Source organism: Abramis brama (assembly GCF_963993115.1).
Source record: "Abramis brama genome assembly, chromosome: 5".
Classification (NCBI taxonomy): domain Eukaryota; kingdom Metazoa; phylum Chordata; class Actinopteri; order Cypriniformes; family Leuciscidae; genus Abramis; species Abramis brama.
The window spans coordinates 23,380,094-23,401,574 of NC_139967.1; the positions used below are offsets into that span (position 1 = coordinate 23,380,094).

General features: G+C 39.7%; 2 protein-coding genes across 2 annotated transcripts in view; both read left to right on the forward strand.

The window, feature by feature from the left end:
- The window catches only part of eda (ectodysplasin A), a 40,785-nt gene extending 26,318 nt beyond the window's left edge, over positions 1–14,467 (forward strand). Inside the window, 7 exon segments of the mRNA XM_084115060.1 lie at positions 2,139–2,202; positions 9,577–9,612; positions 9,758–9,943; positions 10,320–10,354; positions 10,520–10,571; positions 11,850–11,980; positions 12,149–14,467. Of these exon segments, the coding sequence (XP_083971186.1) occupies positions 2,139–2,202; positions 9,577–9,612; positions 9,758–9,943; positions 10,320–10,354; positions 10,520–10,571; positions 11,850–11,980; positions 12,149–12,409 (765 nt within the window). The 3' untranslated portion in view covers positions 12,410–14,467.
- A 2,816-nt stretch (positions 14,468–17,283) lies between these two features.
- Positions 17,284–20,046, forward strand: wnt11f2 (wnt 11, family member 2). Its single transcript, XM_084115486.1, has 5 exons — positions 17,284–17,470; positions 17,875–18,110; positions 18,269–18,546; positions 18,634–18,926; positions 19,235–20,046. The coding sequence occupies exons 1-5, from the start codon at positions 17,388–17,390 to the stop codon at positions 19,407–19,409; spliced, it is 1,065 nt and encodes a 354-aa protein (XP_083971612.1). The 5' UTR covers positions 17,284–17,387; the 3' UTR covers positions 19,410–20,046.
- The last annotated feature ends 1,435 nt before the right edge of the window (positions 20,047–21,481 follow it).

The following is a 21,481-nucleotide window of genomic DNA, read 5'->3' on the forward strand; positions in this document are numbered from 1 at the left end:
AGTCAGTAAGATTTAGTTTTTTATGTTTTTGAAAGAAGTACAGTATAAACAGTACAGTAAAAACAGTAATAGTGTGAAAATAACTTAAAATAACTGTTTTCTATTGTAATATATTTTAAAATGTAATTGTATTCCTGTGATGGCAAAGCTGTATTGTATCATGTGTCACATGATCCTTCAGAAATCATTCTAATATGCTGATTTGCTGCTGAAGAAACATTTCTTAGAATTATCAATGTTGAAAACAGTTGTGTTGCTTAATATTTTTGTGGAAGCTGTGATCCATGTTTTGAATGTTACTGGATTATATAATGGGTAGAAAGTTCAAAAGAACAGAATTTATTTGAAATCTTTTGTAATATTATATGTCTTTATTGTAAGGTTTGATCAATTTCTTTACATTTACTAATGTGAACAACTTTTTTTGTAAAGTTGTGCATCTCTCATGATAATGCAGTAAGACAAAGTTTGTAATTACGTTAAAGAGAGAAAGAGATTGGTGTGCAGTTAAAATGGGTACAATGTTTCATTTAGTGCGTGTGTGTGTGTGTGTGTAAAAGAGACAGATGAGATGTCTCGCACTAGACTCGAGTTACAAGGTCTAGACTGCACAAATCTATTTCTCACACACACACGTCTTGCTAAATGAGGACATACCATAGAATTCTACTGTTTATATTTCAAACTAATTATAATTGCTGCACAGTGCACATTAACCCAAACCATACGCCTAAAAGAAAACATTTTGCATGTTTAATATTAGAAACACATTATTTAAATCCCATTTAGTTAGGATGGCGACTTGGATGTCCCCAAATGCAGGTTTTGTCAGATTTGGCTAACTTCTAGGGTCTGACATGTAATTTAACCTGCGTACTCTTTCTTTTGTTGCTGATCGTAATTGTAAATAAGCAGATCATTGTAAGCTTGGAGAAATGTTTTCAATCCTCTCTCACTCTCTCTCTCTCTCCCTCTCTCCCTCTCTCACACACACACACACACACACACACACACACACACACACACACACACACACACACACACACATAGAGACTCTGAGCCAGAACATCATGTCCAAAGGCTGGAACATCCTCTGGCAGGAAGACGGGTGTACAGTGTCTGATTTCAAACACACAGTGGATTAAAAAACACAGCAAGGTGTTTACAGATCTAAAAGTGTCATCTTACTTGTAAAACACACACAAACTCATGTTCACGCTCGCACGTCAATGTTTTAGATGGATACGTGAATACACATGACACCCAATGCACTCTGGGGCTGAACTTTGTGATTTAGTGGCTTCTCTAATCACATAAATAACACAAATTTTACCCAGACACAGCTGCATGACCCCGCTAACCCCGCTCAATGAGTCTGTGTGTGTGAATTCAGACTCCTTTCCCTTCAACAATACTGCAATGAAGATGACAATGGCAGTCTAGGTCTGTAACGTGACTCTACTGTGAAGCGCGACAGGGTTATGTTCTCTGTCTTACTGACACAGACACAGATATGTGCTACTGCAACTGACCCAGAGTTTCTCTTTTCTCAACCTTTCATTCACTGTGTATAAACACACATGGGACCTCCAGACTGACCTGAAGTATCCTGACCTGATAGTTATCCCTGAATATAGGACCTATGATAAGGTGTGTGTGTGTGTGTGTGCGTGTGTGTGTGTGCGTGTGTGTGCGTGCGTGCGTGTGTGTGTGTGTGCGTGTGTGTGCTTTAGGCATGCAGAGCTATTACTCAGGTCATATGTGAGATAATGATAAGAAAAGTATTTCCTTTCTAAATAATTCATTATGTTTACGTGATTTTGTGTGTGTGCTAGATCATACAAATGGAATGTCTTACTGCTGTAAATCCACAGGGTTTCTCAACACACACACACACACACATTCTTCATTATGTGTTGTCTTTTTAGCAGAGGTGTGTGTGTGTATGTGTGTGTGCATGTGTAGTTTAATTTACATGGTGACATTTATTTTATGAAGAAGTGGATTAGTGTCATTGATCATGTCTTGGCTCAAACTCAAGCTGGAGTTAAAATGTAAAATGCTTTGAAATGGCTCCATGAATTAATTTTATTCTTCTGCACTGTATTAAAAAAAAACGTATTCCTTCATCTTCACAGAGCAGATGGAGGGATGAGCACACAAAAGGGCTGGAGAGAGTCATTCATCGTACCAAACGTTCAGGTAAAAAAAAAAACTGTTGTTGGTATTCATGAAATTCAGAGCTTATATTGTGTGTGTGTGTGTGTGTGTGTGTGTGTGTGTGTGTGTGTGTTTTTGTGTTTGTGTGTGTGTGTGTGTGTGTGTGTGTAAAGTATAAAGCCTGTGAGATTGCCAGCATTTCTCTTTGATGTGGTTTAGAGTTCAGAACGAGATGCATTTCCTTCATTTGATCATGCTACCTCTCACTCTCTCTCTCCCCCTCGTTCATTCCTTCCATCTTACTCATTATTGGGCTATGCTGTGCACACCAGTAGTTTATATGTGAAATCCCTCTCCTTTTTCCATTCTAGTAGCTTCTAACAAAGCAATATTGCACCTCTCTCTCTCTCTCTCTCTCTCTCTCTCTCTCTCTCTCTCTCTCTCTCTCTCTTTCTCATTTGCCGACTCCAGCTTTGGTTACCTACTCCGCTTTCCACTGCCATGATTGGCTCCAGTTGGCAGCGGTTTGATTGGCAGGTGGTTTTGGCTTTGATTATGTGCTGTGCAGTGACTGGCTCTAATCGGGAGTTCTACTGTTTCAGCTTTTGCACCTGTGTGCGTCATGTGCCAAAGCAAATACCGACACAACACCGATAACATGCATGCATACTAGACACAAATGCCATCGCAACCACTGCTAAAGCAGATGTCTAAAGAGCAAGGTTACTGATGACCGATACGATATACAGTATATGATATAAAGCAGTTTAATGTTAACTAACAATATGTACTTCTTTTAAATGAATGTGGATCAGGAAGGAAATTATACTATAGATTATGTGGTATAGCTTTATATTTCACATTGGTAGAATGACAAGAATAATATTATTTTAAATAATAAAACAAATCTTTCTTTGGTCCACTTTTGTCTTATTACATTTTTCATTCAAACAATTACATTAATAATTGTTATACACTCACCTAAAGGATTAATAGGAACACCTGTTCAATTTCTCATTAATGCAATTATCTAATCAACCAATCACATGGCAGTTGCTTCAATGCATTTAGGGGTGTGGTCCTGGTCAAGACAATCTCCTGAACTCCAAACTGAATGTCAGAATGGGAAAGAAAGGTGATTTAAGCAATTTTGAGCGTGGCATGGTTGTTGGTGCCAGACGGGCCGGTCTGAGTATTTCACAATCTGCTCAGTTACTGGGATTTTCACGCACAACCATTTCTAGGGTTTACAAAGAATGGTGTGAAAAGGGAAAAACATCCAGTATGCGACAGTCCTGTGGGCGAAAATGCCTTGTTGATGCTAGAGGTCAGAGGAGAATGGGCCGACTGATTCAAGCTGATAGAAGAGCAACTTTGACTGAAATAACCACTCGTTACAACCGAGGTATGCAGCAAAGCATTTGTGAAGCCACAACACACACAACCTTGAGGCGGATGGGCTACAACAGCAGAAGACCCAACCGAGTACCACTCATCTCCACTACAAATAGGAAAAAGAGGCTACAATTTGCACGAGCTCACCAAAATTGGACAGTTGAAGACTGGAAAAAAGTTGCCTGGTCTGATGAGTCTCGATTTCTGTTGAGACATTCAGATGGTAGAGTCAGAATTTGGCGTAAACAGAATGAGAACATGGATCCATCATGCCTTGTTACCACTGTGCAGGCTGGTGGTGGTGGTGTAATGGTGTGGGGGATGTTTTCTTGGCACACTTTAGGCCCCGTTTAAATGCCACGGCCTACCTGAGCATTGTTTCTGACCATGTCCATCCCTTTATGACCACCATGTACCCGTCGTCTGATGGCTACTTCCAGCAGGATAATGCACCATGTCACAAAGCTCGAATCATTTCAAATTGGTTTCTTGAACATGACAATGAGTTCACTGTACTAAAATGGCCCCCACAGTCACCAGATCTCAACCCAATAGAGCATCTTTGGGATGTGGTGGAACGGGAGCTTCGTGCCCTGGATGTGCATCCCACAAATCTCCATCAACTGCAAGATGCTATCCTATCAATATGGGCCAACATTTCTAAAGAATGCTTTCAGCACCTTGTTGAATCAATGCCACGTAGAATTAAGGCAGTTCTGAAGGCGAAAGGGGGTCAAACACAGTATTAGTATGGTGTTCCTAATAATCCTTTAGCTGAGTGTATTTATCATTAGTATTATCATACAATACTAATAATAGTACTATTTTATTATACTATAATTATATATTATACATTATTATTATTGTTCGCTGGCTTAAAAGAGCTTGACTATGACTAGTGTGTCTTTTGTTGCCTGAGATCTTTTCTGAGATAACAGCCTACAAATTAAAATATGGGCTCTTATATAATATTTACTTTTTTGTGGTGCGGAGGTCAGCAAGACAACACTTACTGTAATTGTCCTATTACTAAAAAGAAGTCTGAATGGAGTTGGTATTGTTTTACCCCCATAAACTGTCATGAACTGCCCCATTTCAGCACTAGACAGTTGTGCTAATATTACCTTGTGGTAATGTGACCGCGTGTGAACAGTCAAATGCACTTTTTGGTCAAAATGCCGATCTTGGCAAGTTATCAATATAAACACAAAAGGCAATTATTGTGTTTCAACTGGTATTGTGAATAGCAAAATTGGCTTTACTCTTGTTGTGCATGTCAAAAACACAGTAAGTGTCACGGTTATGGACTTGGATTTTGATGTTCTGTTTTGTTTTCCTTAGTTCCTGTTTTCCTGCTCTGTTTAGTTTCAGTTTCCTTGGTTTCTGATTATTTCCCTGTTTGTTTCTATGGTTACTTGTAATTATCATCTGTGTCTTATTTAGTTCATTGTTATCTCCTGCGTATACACTCCCTGTTCAGTTCACTCCTCAGTCGGTTATTGCCTGTATGTAATGTGTTATTTCCTTGAGTTTATTAACGATTTCCTGCATTTGTCATTAAAGACTGTTTAAAATATTACTAGTTCGTTTGTGTTATGTGCTTACAACACGTAACAGAATAACCGACCTTAAAAGCACAAAAATAAATGGACTTACCAGCACTGCGTCTCCTCCTCCTCTGTGAGCGGAAGACATTGGTGGAGTACCCGGGGTGGGTGTTGCTGCACAGCGGTTCCTCTATCACCATCTGCGAGACAGAAAAGGAGCCCAAGCCCATGCCTATGCCTACCTCAGACCACGCGCTACAGCCGACCGCCTGGGCCATCCCGGAATCGAGGTGTGCTGTCCAATCCATCCTAGAGCCAGGAGCGAGCCACTGCATTACGGACCTGTGGTCCGCGAATCCAGTTCCCTCCCGAGTCCCCACCCTCGATTCGACGACTTCCCTGCCAGTCTCATCCGGCTGTCTGGATGCTCCGTTCCCATCCTGAGTGGTTCCGTCCAGTCCCCTGGACCCGCCGGCTCCACTGGTGTCGTCCAGCTCCTGTGCTCTGACCCCACCGCTAACTCCGTACAGCAGTTCAGCTTCCCCAGCTTAACCTCAGTCCTCCAGGCCCTTGACTCCACCTCGACCTGTCAGCCCGTCGGCTCTGCCCCAGCTCTGCACTAGCTCTGCACTCCGTCAGCTCCAGCGTGGTCCTTCTAATTATCAGCTGTGTCTTTAGTTTTTTGTTATCTCCTGCTTATACAGCACACACCCTATTGTCTGTATGTAATGTGTTGTTTATTTCCTTGTGTTCTTCTAACGATTTCCTGCGTTCATCATTAAAGACCCCCTCGAAAACGAGATGATACATCTCAAGGGGTTTATCCTAATAATAAACAAATTTGAAATTAAAAGATACACATCCGATTTTCTCCCAACTGTTTATTTTCACTACAAGACATAACCGACTGTTTAAATGAATTCTCACAGTTTGATATATTTTTTGTGTGTGTTTGTCCTTTCAAGCACGATCTCAATTCAGCACTAGTGCGCGAGTGAGAGTCCAAGAGAGCGCTTCGTGTGAGCACACAGTAAACCGTCCCGAACTGAGTTCTCTTTCACGTCTTCTTGCACTTGAATAGCTTAAAATTGCTTTATGGATTCAATGAGCAAAACACGTGCAGATGCATGATCAACTTTTTGTCAATTCCTTCAACTGTCCCGGGCCATGGTGCAGTCCTTATTTTCGAGCCCTTATTGTATTGTATTTTACATTTCTTTGTTTTCCCGACGCTTGTCGCTCGACACGGTTTATAAATGGTCTCGTTTTCCTTGACGTGAAATTTATTCATATGTCTGTTTTTCTCTTTCTCACAGACATTTTTTAAGACATGCAGCAAGTGTATGCTATTAACCCGTCGGGAACTTTGCCATTCAAATGTGCACATTTAACCTCCCTACAATGCAAAGAGATTAATTGTAGGATTTATACTTTTTCGCAAATCGTCCATGCCTAACATTTTCATCTCATTCTTGTTTATTGACGAAAAGGTCAATAGATTTTCGTTCGAGTTTTTGCCATCAAAAACTGTTTTTTATTTAGTTATCATCTCATTTCCGTCAGTGACAAAATGTTGTTGAAGTCAACTTTGACTTATTTGCCAACTAAATGAACACTGAATTGCACATTAAATTCTCTTACACACACTAGTAGAATGGCGCACTCAAGTGTGCCGCAGATGACCTCAGGAAACAATGCCTGTAATATGCTGAGCTGTAAATCTCTGTATATTTGACAGCAGTGTATGGATGTTAATAAATCTCTAACATACTGTTATGTAGACATATAGGATATTGCATACAGCTCAATGTGCGCGTTTGAAACTATAGACCTCACTCATCGCCGTGAGCTCATTTTGAAGAGCGTGCACACACATAACTCATGTTAAAGTTGATTTTTATGGCTTAGTTCTAATTCTGTTCCACTAAATTTCCATGAAATGTTGACAACAAATTTGAACTGGTTAGATTTTAGTGTAAAAACCAAACCATCAGACTGTTAGACAAGTATTGATGCATGAGTTTCTCCTTCTAGTGCCAAACTGTATGGAAGCGCATGATTATTTAATAAGGAAGCCATTTCTAATCCATTATTGTGATCAAAAGTCACACTAATTTCTTCCCATTTCTCAGATTCATTGGTCAAAGCACTTGCACATGGACATACACAAACTCACTCACTTTGTGGCCTCATAAACATGCACTTTGTGAATGTACAGCTGGTGTTCGGTGTGTTTGTGTGTGCAGCTGCATGTTTGGTGTGAAATATGGTTCCAATACTGTCTGTCTTTGATGCTAATTTGTTCCATTCATTAAAGACTTTTAACACTCGTTTTTTATTCTCCTATTTAAAACAAACACAGACATACCCACTGTCAAGTAACCCTCCCTTGAAATTCTTTTGACGAACGTGCAAACATGCGCGTGCACACATGCAGACCAATTCTTTTTTATGGATGTTTTTCAACAGTAAAAAGCACTTACTACTGTGCTTATCATATGATTCAAATACTTCTAAAATATTATCACAGTTGCATTTATATTCATGTGTAAAATTAGTCAAAAGTTGCAACTACAAAATGGAATTTTCCTGCTGCTTCTCTGAAGCTCACCGTCACCACCAGAGGGAGTACATTCACTCTGTCAAACAAACATTACATCTGGGAGTCTTTTCATTTAAACATTTCTGATGAAGACATTTTTTCGAGTAGTAGTAAGAATTATGTAGATGATAACAAAGGTTTTGCAAACACAAACTGAGGGTTTGTGAAGCAGACTGGAATATTTTGTGAGGGCGAAATTCAATTAAATTTATATGCATGTTTATTTTATCTTAAGCTTTTAAAACCTGGAAACTCTAATACACTTAAGTAAAAAATAATATGGTTGGCAAAAAAAAAAACAGAACTTCCTTGATCACTAAAAATGTACAAAAACATCAATTTTTAAATAAATGTTATTATTTTTTCTTGGTTTTAACTGAATTGTGGGTGTTATGTGAATAAGATGCAAGGTTTGCACATGAAATAACTATTTGCTGAGTTCACTCCTGATTGTTTTATAAAGGACACAGGGACTTCTGCAGATCAAGTTCTTTGCATGCTTATTACGTGTCATGTTTGTTTTTTGTTGTGCATGTTTGATTTTATATATGTGACCCTGGATGACAAAACCAGTCACATGGGTCAATTTTTTGAAATTGAGATCTATACATCATATGAAAGCTGAATAAATAAGCTTTCCATTGATGTATGGATTGGTAGGATAGGACAATATTTGGGAGATACTATTTGAAAATCTGAAGTCTGAGGGTGCAAAAAAAATTAAACATTGAGAATATCGGCTTTAAAGTTGTCCATTTATGTTCATGATTGTGCTGCATTCACTCACAAAAATAAATGTTTTACATATTTACGGTAGGAAATTTACAAAATATCTTCATGGAACATGATCTTTACTTAATATCCTAATGATTTTTGGCATAAAAGAAAAATCGATAAATTTTACCCATACAGTGTATTGTTGACTATTGCCACACATATACCCGTGCGACTTATGACTGGTTTTGTGATCCAGGGTCACATGTGTGCTTGTTGGTCTTCATTCAAATTTAAGCTCCCCCTCCCCTTCTGTTGTTTTTCATATAATGAGAAAAAAAAGGAAGATTACAGGAAAAGATTAAAGCCAGCAAGTTGTTTCTCTTCACTTTTGATATTCTGTGTTTTGAGAAAAAGAGATATCGCGTGCGAAGCTCACCAGACAACACACTTAAAGCAGCAGTCATTTACAAATGAGTTGAAGTAGTTTTATTGCAAAAAAAGACCCCTGAATACTAGCCAACACAAACACAGGAGTGACCTCAGGCCTTAGGAACACAGATCTGTCTCCTGAGAGTGTGTGTGTGTGTGTGTGTGTGTGTGTGTGTGTGTGTGTGTGTGTGTGTGTGTGTGTGTGTGTGTGTGTGTGTGTGTGTGTGTGTGTGTGTGTGTGTGTGTGTGTGTGTGTGTGTGTGTGTGTGTGTGTGTGTGTGTGTGTAGGCAAAACTGCGTATGAAACACTGGATTTTGTCAGACTTGTTTATTACGGATGTTCTCGATTTGTTACACACTCACACACGCACAAACACACTTACTAGATGTGGTTTGACTGTTGGGTCTACATATGTTGCTTCAATTGTATTATAGTTTGTTGTTCAGTGAAAAATGTTATTAAGCAAAAAATACATGCATACACATACTTACATGTGGCCAAACAAACAGAGAGAGTACAGGCCCATGCACATTTTAAAAATGAAATGCTAGATTGTGTGTGTGTGTGTGTGTGTGTGTGTGTGTGCGTGTGTGTGTGTGTAAACAGTCTCTTTGAATAAATCATCTTTTCTGGAATCTGAAGCAGACGCTCAGGAGGGGAAAAAAATGCAATTGTGAATGTAAAATGATACATTTCCAACTGATCATCACTTATCCCTTTTGCAGAAAATAGCGGAAAAAGGAAAGGAGAGCGGAAAAAGGGTAATTTCATTTTCACTGTTATTTGAAAATTGAGTGGCAGTTTTGAGGTGGTTTGTTTTGCTTCTCTTTTTTTTTTGATTGCTTTAACTGTTTCACTTTATGTCAGACTGATATTGCATTCCTCTCTCTCTTTCTCTCTATTTAGGCAAGAAAGGGCCCCCTGGCGCTCCTGGACCTCCAGGCCCACCTGGTCCACAAGGTCCACCTGGAATTCCAGGCATCCCGGGGATCCCAGGCAGTAACGCAATGGGTCCATCTGGCCCACCTGGCCCTCCTGGACCCGCAGGGCCACCTGGACCACAAGGTCCACCTGGACCACAGGGACCTTCAGGTTAACACAGACACTTGTCTCTACAAGCAGTCACAGCAAGCTGCTTGTTTAAAGGGCTGTTCACATCAAGAGCGATGCAACAGAGCAACACAGCATTTCAAAGTCAACCTAAATGTTGCTTTATTGCTGCACAATCCATAGGAATTCAGTGTTTAAATGGAAAGGCTTTTTGCTGCAAAGATTCATTCATTCTTGGTGTGAACAGATCATAGCGCAAGACAGGTGACATAAGCAGTGCCCACAATTACAGTTAATTCAAGATTGTTTAGCATATTACGATTACACGACTCAAACTTAGAGTATTGTAAATAATTTGTCATGTAGTAGATGCTTTTTTCCAAAAGCAACAAATTTCTTTTCCCCTTTGTGTCAACAGGTGGCGCCGATAAAGCCAAGCACAGAGAGACCCAGGTATGTGCGATGTCCCGACCTCCACCACCACACTGCTCATCTCTCCATGCTACTTTCTCTCAGTAAAAAAGAGGATGTTTGGATGTGTAGATCATGATAATGAGCATGTGTAAGACTACATAAAACGTGCTTTTGAATTTGTGAATGTTTGTGATGTTTCTGTAGCCAGCCGTGGTGCATCTTCAAGGTCAGGAAACCACTATCCAAGTGAAAGAAGGTAAGAGTTAAATAATGATCCCTTGCATACACAGACCTACATCCATATTCTTGAAAATGCTTATTGTTATTGTGTGTTGGCATGACGTGTTACAGGCTGTACGAAGGGTTCAACTATAAGGATGGCCGGCTGGCCATCATATATATATATATATATATATATATATATATATATAAAAATAAAAAAAAGCAACATTTGATGGGACAAAATAATGCACTACTGTTTAAATGTTTGTAGTCAGTAATTTTTTGTTGTTGTTGTTGAAAGAAATTAATATATTTATTCGGCAAGGACACATTAAATTTAACAAAAGTGTCAGTAAAGACATTTATAATGTTTCAGGTAAATACTGTTTTTTAACTTTCTATTCGTTATATTATCCAGAAAAATATTAAGCAGCACAACGGTTTTCAACCTTGATACTAAAATTTTTTGTCTAAATTTCTAACGAATGTTTTCAACTGTTTAAAACATTTAAACCAGACAGGGTTAACCTTACCGCAGTACTCAACACTGATGAAGGATTTTGAAAGTCTGGCAGTAATCACTTTAATTAAGATTATAATATTTTAATTTTAAATCACAGCCAGTCTTTAGCACCTCTTTTTTCTTTTGAGATTTTTCTGAGGTTAAATACAGATTTCTGAATGAAATGATTTTTACATTTCCAGCACTGGAAAGCATTTTTATCACTCGCCATGGTGGCAACTCTCAGACAGGTTGTAGCCGAAACCTTTCAGTGGCAATGTGGATTGATGCAATAGGCAGACGTGGTGAGCTGCAAATTCAATCAAGAAAATCAATCAAAAGCATCAGAATAGCATCGCTTTACTAAACAGCCTTAAAATGGAAGGAAGTATAGTGCACATCAAAAACAGTCAAATCAACAAATTAATATTATTCAGCATATCCTAGCTTTTTACAGAAAATACTCAGATGTAGCCATCTTTAAAATGGTTAACATTTTCATAAGTAACTGTGATTTAATTAGACATTTTTTTCTCAGTGTCTAACAGATTACATTTACATTTATTTTGTAATTAAATTACGTAACTCCATTACATGTAACTATTTACTCCCAAACACTGAGAAATGAATAATTAAGAATTTGATTTTATTAATGTGAAATGTATAGTTTTTTTGGGTGTAAGGGTCAGTGAAAATGTTAACAAGGCAAGTAGAAATCTGTAAAAACTCCTTAGAGTGGGTATGTGTGTTAATTATGTGTCGCTGCTGTCATAACAGATGATTGAGTATTTACTGGTGTCTGTTTGTGAGATTTGTCAGAAGGTGTGTTGAAGAATTGGAGAATGATCTCAATCCATCAGAGAGTGTTTAAAATGCACTCGCGCTCTGGAGAGCTGGAAGTCCTGCTTGACGGAACATACTTTATATATAGTCAGGTAGAAGTGAGTACAGTCCCTGGACTAACTCTACTGCTTATACACAAACATATACAGTATACATTTCATACAAATACAATTAAAAAACATTTTATTTGAACAATATTAACATTAGAAATCAATAACCATTATCCCAATTTGCTTTCTGTGTGTGTGTGTGTGTGTGTGCAACAGGTATACTACCTGAATTTCACGGACATAGCAAGTTATGAAGTGATGGTAGATAAGACTCCATTCTTGCGCTGCACGCGAAGCATCGAGACCGGCCAGCGCAAGTTCAACACCTGCTACACCGCGGGTGTGTGTTTGCTGCGAGCACGCCAGAGGATCTCCATTCGCATGGTGTACGAAGACACCTCCATCTCCATGAGCAACCACACCACCTTCCTCGGCAGCATCCGTCTAGGGGACGCCCCGGCCGCCGGACACACCTGAGGTCCACCTAATCAGACACGCAGATCACGCTCTTTAGATGTGCATGAGCTGATGAGCTCACAGACCACACCCACTGAACTCAACTGAGCCATCCCCGCCCCATTGACACCACCAATCTACAGCCAGCAATTTATGAACATATCTGTCGAGCATCAGGCAAACGTGACTTACGTAGCATCACCAACACTGACAAAAAGATTCAAGTTTCTCTGAGCACTGAAACACCCTCAAACATTAGCACCACAAGTAATCAAACAGTCTATTTACGAATGAGATGGGTACACTGGTTTCCTGAATGAACAGTGTGACCGGATGAGCTCAGCGCCGTCACAGTTGCCGTGTGTGTATGTACATTCAAGCACACACACTGCCCATCCAGCGTTAGCACAGGGAGAAAGTGCACCCACAGTGATTTCAGTGACTGGAACTGACACCAGTCGTAACAGACACACACTTCATTTGATTCAACACCACATAAATAGTGAACCTGTGCACTATTCTATTAAAATAAGCACTGATGTTGGCAATGTATGTAAAACAGAATATCTATGTTCAGTTATATCTGATCTTTCGCACACATTCAAGAAGCCCATTTTTAAAATGAAGTCGTGAAGTCCTGACAGTTTTATTTTATTTTAATTTTTTTGGCATGGGTCTTTGTTCTTTAACTGTCATTACCTTTATGAAAAACTGAGTGTGTGCATATGATGGCAGTGGTTCAGGTAATGCAATCAATGATACTTCAAAATGTTTTCTTCCATCAACATCCTGAATATGCAATACCATATGCCTCCTGTAGAGGGCAGAAGTGCTCCTCTATTGTAAATGTAGCACTGAGAGTTTGACTAGGAGAGTTTGGCCTGTGTTCGGAATAGAATATTGTTGTACTACTCTTACTTGTGCTGCGATATATAGTGTGCATGCAGTATAACTAACATACATACTACTGTTCAAAAGTTTGGGGTCGATCATTTCTTTTATTCAGTTTTATCCGAAAGGACACCTGAAATTTATCAAAAGTGGCAGTAAAGACATATATACTGTTACAAAAGATTTCGATTTCAAATAAATGCTGTTCTTTTGAACTTCCTATTCATCAAATATCCTGGAAAAAGTATCAGGGTTTCCACAAAAATATCAAGCAGCACAACTGTATTTAACATTTGTAATAAGAAATGTTTCTTGAGCAGCAAACTTGCTGAATACTATATCCCACAATGCAAAATACTATCAATATCCTCATGATTTGATGATAAATATACTATTGTATACAAAATATGATTTTTTTTTTTAAAATAACATTAGATAATAACTTGCCAAATTGAGCATGCAACGTGATGAGGTACAATGTGGCATACTACTGAAACATTTAGCGTTTCATAATCCGTTGTTATATACTGTTTTTAATAGGTTGCAGTATTCAGTATATACTGCACAGTATACAGTAAGCAGTAACCTATTGTTCCATTCCGAACATTTGAGCCTCTGTCTGACTCTAACACATACTGATAAAAGTCATGAATCAGCCCTTTTTGATTTCTCCAGCGCCTGACTGACAGCTCAGGATTGTGGATCTGATGGGTTTTAGAGAAAGACTGAATCATGAGAGTAGTTTAGTTAATAGGAATCAGATCCAAGATCCTCAGAGTGAGAACAAACTGCTTTATTGTGTGTTCAAAGGTCTCGGAATAAAAAGAACCGTGGGAATTATCTGGAACTTTCTAAAGGGAGCTGGTAATCTGCCCTCAGGTTTCCTCTGCGTGTTCCCTCTGTCTCCACATGGAAATGTAAAAAAAAAAAGAAAAAGCAGGAGAGTCTGAATGTGATTGTTCTGACAGATTTGTTTATAACTCTCTCTTTCTTCCCTTACACATCACATCCAACCAACAGCTTGTTTTAGTTTTTGTTTCTGCTGTGTGTTTGTGTTTTAGATACAAGTGTCTTTATTTTACTGAAGATAATGTATATTTGTAAACTATACAGGGACTGTATATATGTACATAAGATATTTTTTTCTCTCTTGTGTTTTTCTTATGTCCTATTAAATTGTTTTTGAAAGATTGTTTTTAAACAGTGGTTTCATTTTCTATGTTCCAAGAGAAAGAGTGGCGCAGTTGGTGTGCAGTGACCCCTAGTGTCAAAAAAAAAAAATTCAATAATCATCAGTATCTGCCTGTGTGATTCTGATATGCAGAGATATTTGTGGCCTAATTTAGTTCAAGTTATGGTGTTCATTCATCAGATCCATGTAAGTTTGTGTTAATTAAAAGTTTTAGTGGAGGAACCAAATCCATCTCACTAAACGCATGCCGGCTTCATTGCTATTCCATATGTGTATAGAACAGAAACATCTTTTCTACCTGTGTGTATTCAGTGTTAAGTGGTCTGCGGGGTGACGTAATGGCTAATAACACCTTAAAATGTCATTCTTTCACAAACATGAAGGTTTCGTCACCCCTGCTTCCACATTCCTCTGTCTTACTGTCTACATTGTACACACACAGATACAAAAGACAGGATACACTCTTGATGCTAAGCTTTTGTCTAAAATCTCAGGACAATTAAGTCAAAGCACGAGACAGAAAGCAAGGACTCGTCCTCACGAGCCCCCTGACTGCTTCAAACAGGTGAACAGAACGATCCATCCTGCATCTCACACCTCACTGTCATTCATGATGCTGTTATTGCTCAGTAGCCTACTGTATGATGACTAGGCCTTCTTTCATGTCCACTAGAACTGATTTTCTAAACCATGGAGGTAGGTAGATAAGATACATCATAACATTTCTCAGTAAAAATCGAGTCCACAGTAAATTCAGAAATCTTTTAGGTTTCTGTGCAATTACATTGGTATATGTTGGGAGAGAATACCTTCCAGACATACCATGTTGCATGGTTCCTCATTCATTACACTTCTTGATGTGGCTCTTGTTTACAGTTCCATAATCAATTATCTCTTCAGTATGATTATCAACAATTAAAACCTTTTTGGTCCAAGAATACATTTGTCATAATGTGAATTTTGTGCTTGTAAATGTATTGTGCTGAGATTTTAAGATCTCAACAGGTCAACTAAAGGTAAAATTAAATGGAAAGATTCCATGTCTCAGCCTCTCTTGAAAAAGCACAGTGCATTGCATGAACACTGCACTAGGCCTACATCAAATAAATATACATAAGTGTGTTTGATCATTCCACTTCTATATGGATTCATATAAGACCTGTTATAACCTAAGAGCATCTCATTGGTTTATTTACAGCACACAACGCTCATAAAACCTGTTGATTGGGCCTCCAATTATGGCAGGATTTGTTGATCGGATTAGGAGCCCCGTGAGGCATTTGTATTATTCTAGCTCCATTAAAGATTCAAAGAAAGGAGAACTGGTTTGTTTGATCCTAATCCCGACTAATTCATGCACTCGCATACACATCAATTAAAATTCCAGTTTGCAGTTTCGGGCACTGATGGCCCATTGCGAGATCAATAAGCAGTCTATTCTTGATGCAGTTGTGTCCCGACACATTTCAGAAGATTGTATGCAAGGACGAGTCGAATCAAAGATAAGCTTTTCTCGCCTTTCCATGAAGTGGCCGAGCTGCCTGCTCGCATATGAGGGATATGTTATTTCTGATTGTCTCGGTGAGATATGACCGTTCTGGGACCTGTGAATATTCACACCTATGTGATGATCAGACTAGAGTGATTAGCACCGGCAGGACTGTCTCAGCGCCACCATTCTCATGCGCCAGGCTGCATTCCGCACGTGAGGCACATTCAGCTCTGAATAAGCATCGGCTGACCGTACGATTAAAATAGATTTGTGTTTACGCTATATAGCGATTGTATATGTGTTTACTTAATAGTACACAGTCAAATTAGTGTACGTTTTTTAAAAAAAAATGGAAAATTTGGGCTCGTCCGGGATTTGAACCCGGGACCTCTCGCACCCTAAGCGAGAATCATACCCCTAGACCAACGAGCCGCACCGCGTAAACATGCTCGGGAAACACGTACTTTATGGTTATTGTATACGACATGATTTCAGTTTTTTTTTTAAATAACTATTTAAGGCAGAACTTGTGCTTTTCTTAGCCCCAGAAGAACCTATGAATTTACTGTAGGACTGGGGAAATGTGATGTTTAGAATAAAATTATGGATCATCGACATTTAATGCTCTCAGCAGCTTTTACCTGGTTACAGTGACCCACTGCTGTTTTAAGCTGTTTGCGCTTGTAAGGCTTGAGGAACAAGAAATCCGGCTTATCTTCAGGGAAAAGCCGAATCAAACATATTTTAATGTAAATGAACGGGTTGTTGATCCCGTTCGGACAGAAATCTTCAAAAGACTAAAGCCCAATTGTTTCCTTTGGGAAGGCGCACACCCTGGAAAGCTGAGCTTTACAGATGATGAGGCTGAACATTGCTAATGGCTTTTTTTTACCCGTAACCTCGACAAATCGGTTAAAACGTTGTTTGCTCACAACGCGCAAACAAGGAAATAACAACAAACAAACCATTAAGTCTTAATGTAAAAAACATAATTAATATAAAAAACCTGTGTTTCTGTTTGTAGGCTACTGTTGATTTGCAAGGGTAAGAATGGCTTTGATCTGCGTGATAGCCAACACTTTAGTGAGCTTTGATAAACTCTAATTGCGTTACTAGACAATCTGGTTAATTTTGTTATTTTCCAGTATGTTGTTTTCCCTCCATTATAAATTAACTGTAGTAGGTAATCCCTCTGCGCGCTTCTTGCATATGAATCTTGAGACCGCCCACGCGTCGTGGGTGGGTGGGTGGGAGGGAGGGAGGGGGCGGGTCGAGTCCCATAGCTGACCTATGAAAGAGAGAGAGCTTCACTTGGACTCGGACACATTTCAGCGGTGCCATCAGGTAGTTCGGTGAGCATCTTGACCACTGTGAAAGACAACAATTCGGACTTCATTAGGATTTCTAAACGACGGAAGAACGATATGACAGAATACAGGAATTGTCTTCTATTTTTCGTTATGTATTTGAGCGCGATTTATCATCCATGCACAGGAATATCATGGCTGTAAGTATTTATTTTTATTCAGCAAGCGACATGGGGATGAATTAAATATTTTATGATATCTGACATTTCACCAAAAAGTAGATTTTCAGCTATTTTATTCCAGCTGTAGGCGTCGCTGGGTATTTAAATATGTCTTAATTGATTCGAGAACAGAATAAGTTCTATTCAAGAATAATGAATTTTATTTATGAAACAATTCATTGAAGTTCATTAAAAGTTAACCAAGTGGTTATTGCAATTGGATAAAGTGATTTTCACTGTTTTTGTTAACTGTCTTGCTAACTTTGTTGAAAACAAGTCCAGTAATGTACAAGATAGCATTATTCAGTCAAATAAAGTTAGTATGTTTAGCTGACCAAACTATCCGTCAGACTGGCTCAAATATAGGCTATGTGTATTTCCAGTGGCTTAACGGCAAACGGGAGCTCTGTCGGGTGGAATCAGACGCATCACTGTAAACTCCTGGACGGGCTCGTGCCAGATCAGCTTCAGCTCTGCAAACGGAACCTCGAGCTCATGCACAGCATCGTGCACGCGGCCAAACTCACCAAGAGCTCGTGCCAGGGTGCCTTCAGCGACATGCGCTGGAACTGCTCGTCCATCGAGAGCGCCCCTCACTTCACCCCGGACCTGGCGAAAGGTGATTACGTCTGGATTTGTCTATCAGCAGCATTGTATTGACCAGCAGCCACCCTGCTTTTTAAATATAAGTTTCAGCTATTTAAAAATAAAAACCACTAACTTATGCAAAGCTCAGGTTGCTAGTGCAGCTGTTCTAACAGTGATGTCTCTGCGCAGGGACCCGTGAGGCAGCGTTTGTGTTCTCTCTGGCCGCTGCAGTGGTCAGTCATGCTATCGCCCGTGCCTGTGCTTCTGGAGACCTCCCCAGCTGTTCATGTGCGGCAGCACCGGCGGAGCAGGCGGCCCCGGACTTCCGCTGGGGTGGATGTGGGGATAATGTGCGCTACGGCCTGCAGATGGGCTCTGCTTTCTCAGACGCGCCTATGAGGAACCGTCGCTCGGGACCACAGGCCTTCAGACTCATGCAGCTTCACAACAATGCAGTGGGAAGACAGGTAACTTCAATTACGTGCATCACTGGCATCATTATTATAGCAATTTCATTTCATTAATTGTGTGTCTGTGTTGTTGTTTTTGTATAGGCGCTCATGGATGCTCTAGAGATGAAGTGCAAATGTCACGGTGTTTCTGGCTCTTGCTCTGTGAAGACCTGCTGGAAGGGCCTTCAAGACATCAACAGCATCTCCGCCGACCTCAAGTCTAAATACCTGTCGGCCACTAAGGTCATTCCGCGTCAGATTGGCACCCGCCGACAGCTGGTCCCCCGGGAGATGGAGGTGAGGCCCGTCGGAGAGAATGAACTTGTCTACCTGGTCAGCTCGCCGGATTACTGCTCACAGAACGCCAAGCAGGGGTCGCTCGGAACCACGGACAGGTGAGATATCCATCATCAATCATTATCAAGGATTATTGATTACTGATGAGTTACGAGAGAGAGAGAGAGAGAGAGAGAGCAATCAGTTCTCAGTCACTGTAATGAATGAGGGATTATCACTGATCTGACCGATGGGACAGAGCACAACGGAAAGAAAAGAGGCACATGAATAGAATCAGTTAAACATTATCACACACTCAGACATGAATACTGATTCTCACGACACAAATAAGCTCAAATGCTGCCGTTTGAGTTATTTGGTTAAAGTAAATTATGTGTAAATAATTTGCTCTACATCATCTCTGCAGGCAGTGTAACAAGACTGCAACTGGCAGTGAGAGCTGTGGACTCATGTGTTGTGGACGGGGTTATAATGCCTACACGGAGGTGCTGGTGGAACGCTGCCAGTGTAAATATCACTGGTGCTGTTACGTGTCCTGCAAAACCTGCCACCGCACCGTTGAGAGATACGTCTGCAAGTGACAAGCCACCTCATGGACTGTCTTCATCGACAGAGTGCAGTGCTGGGCGAATGTGTGTGATCATGTTAGAGCCATAAGTGGGTGGACAATCCTTTAAGTGCTGTAAGGATGGCATGAAAGTGAAGAAAGAAGAGCCGGAGTTGAGGAATATGGGGTGGTGAAAGAGTTAATGAATGGCTGTAAACAAAGAACCCTGCGGTGAGGCCCTCAAGGCACCCTGTGGAAAAGCAGAGTGATAAGCAGTGGCCACTCGCAGAAAACTCATCAACTCCAGCTCAGAGAAAGAGACTGGGGGGAGGGTACGACTGTGCTGGTAAAGAGTGACTTTACTGCGGTAATACTTCACACACTGCTGATCTGTTTTGGTCACATGCATTTCATGACATGAGTTACAAAGCAGCAAGAGATGGAAATCAAACTGTTTAGTTTGGTTGACCTCAGAAATTCTCTGCACCCAGTATTGATTATGAAGGTTAATGACACTATTTTTATAGCAAAGTAAGTGTTTTGTGAATTTTTCCATTGTATTCATGAAAAGAAAGATGAAGTCCACGCTTTTCACCCTGGGAAAACTTGTACATTTTCTGTAAAAACGAAAATTTGTATTTATTTTATTAAAAATATTTAATGTGGAAGAGACTAATTTGGAATTTTTCATCATACATTTAAAATCCTGTTGTTTCATTTGTTAACATTAGTTCAAATGAAATTACAATGAGCAATATATTTTCTGAACATTTACTCACTGTTCATGTTAGTTCACAGTGTGTTAATTACGTATTTAAAGACATAGTACATGTTGATATTAACATAAGCTAAGATGAATAATTGCTGTAGATGAATTGAAACGTACTGTAGTTAACTAATGTTAACAAATGAAACCTAATTGTAAATGACCATATTTTCATTTTTGTGTGCATTTCTCTGAAGCACTTTTTTTTGGGGAGTAGATTTATGTTGCTCAGAATTGTATAGCAGTTCTGTATGTGATCTTGAGCATGTTTTCTCTGATCTCTCATCAACATTCTTTCACATCAAAGACATTTTCAGGATATCAGTGCTATAGAGAGATTAAGAACCCAGATAGTAAGTATTCAACAGCAGCTACAGGAGAAAGAGACAGAGGGCTAACCTGTTCTGCGGTTCCTTTTGTCCTTTGATTTGCCTGATTTTTATCTCTGCATTGTTACAGAAAGACAAAGGCGCACAGATTTCTGGGCCCTTTGCAGGACAGGTCTGAGCCTCAGAGGGGGTTTAGCTTTTGCTCAGTCTTTGCATTTTATATCAGAGATTCTTGTTGAAAAATAAAATACACTGGCAGAGAAGAATCAGTTATTTTTACTTTAGAAACTTTATCCAAGCCTTCATCAGCCACGGGAAGTGTGGGATGCTTTCGAGATCTCAGGGATGAAGGAGGGTTTCTTTTTCTGTCTAAAAGATATTGATCTCTTCTGAAATAAGATGATTCTCTCTTTTCCTCTGTTGACTGTGCACCTGGTGTGAATCTCCGTGGAATGCAGCTCTCCATTTAACCGGGTCCCATGTATTGTTTACTAAGAGCACAACACCACACTCCCACAGAAAGAGTATTTACACACACAGTCTGAGGAAGACTATTAGTGCTTAGCTGTTTGCCGAGTGACTGTTTGTGAAAACAGATGCAGGACAATCCCGCCGATCTCTGCTGACATTCAAACACGCATTTGTTTTTCCTTCACCGTGGGAGTTTACATTGACTTCTGTTGTTTTATGCAGAGATGATATTTTCTATCCCCTAACGCTTGAACCGCTTTCCTCGTGGTGACCTTGGGATGGTCTTTCCACAGTGTAGGTGGCGTCAGGTTTTACCATCAACCTGAGTGGCACACACAGACAAAATCTTTTTATATCATCTTCCATTAATTTACACTATTTTAATATTGACTAGACCATAAACCTTCCCCTTTCAAAAACCCTTTGGCTTTTTTGGTTTTGATTAAAACATTATTTAGTCCCTTTCTTAAGCCATCCTCCTTATGGAAGGGACATTTGGTCCATTTGCTTTCTGACATGTTCATGTGAGTTCTGTGAAAG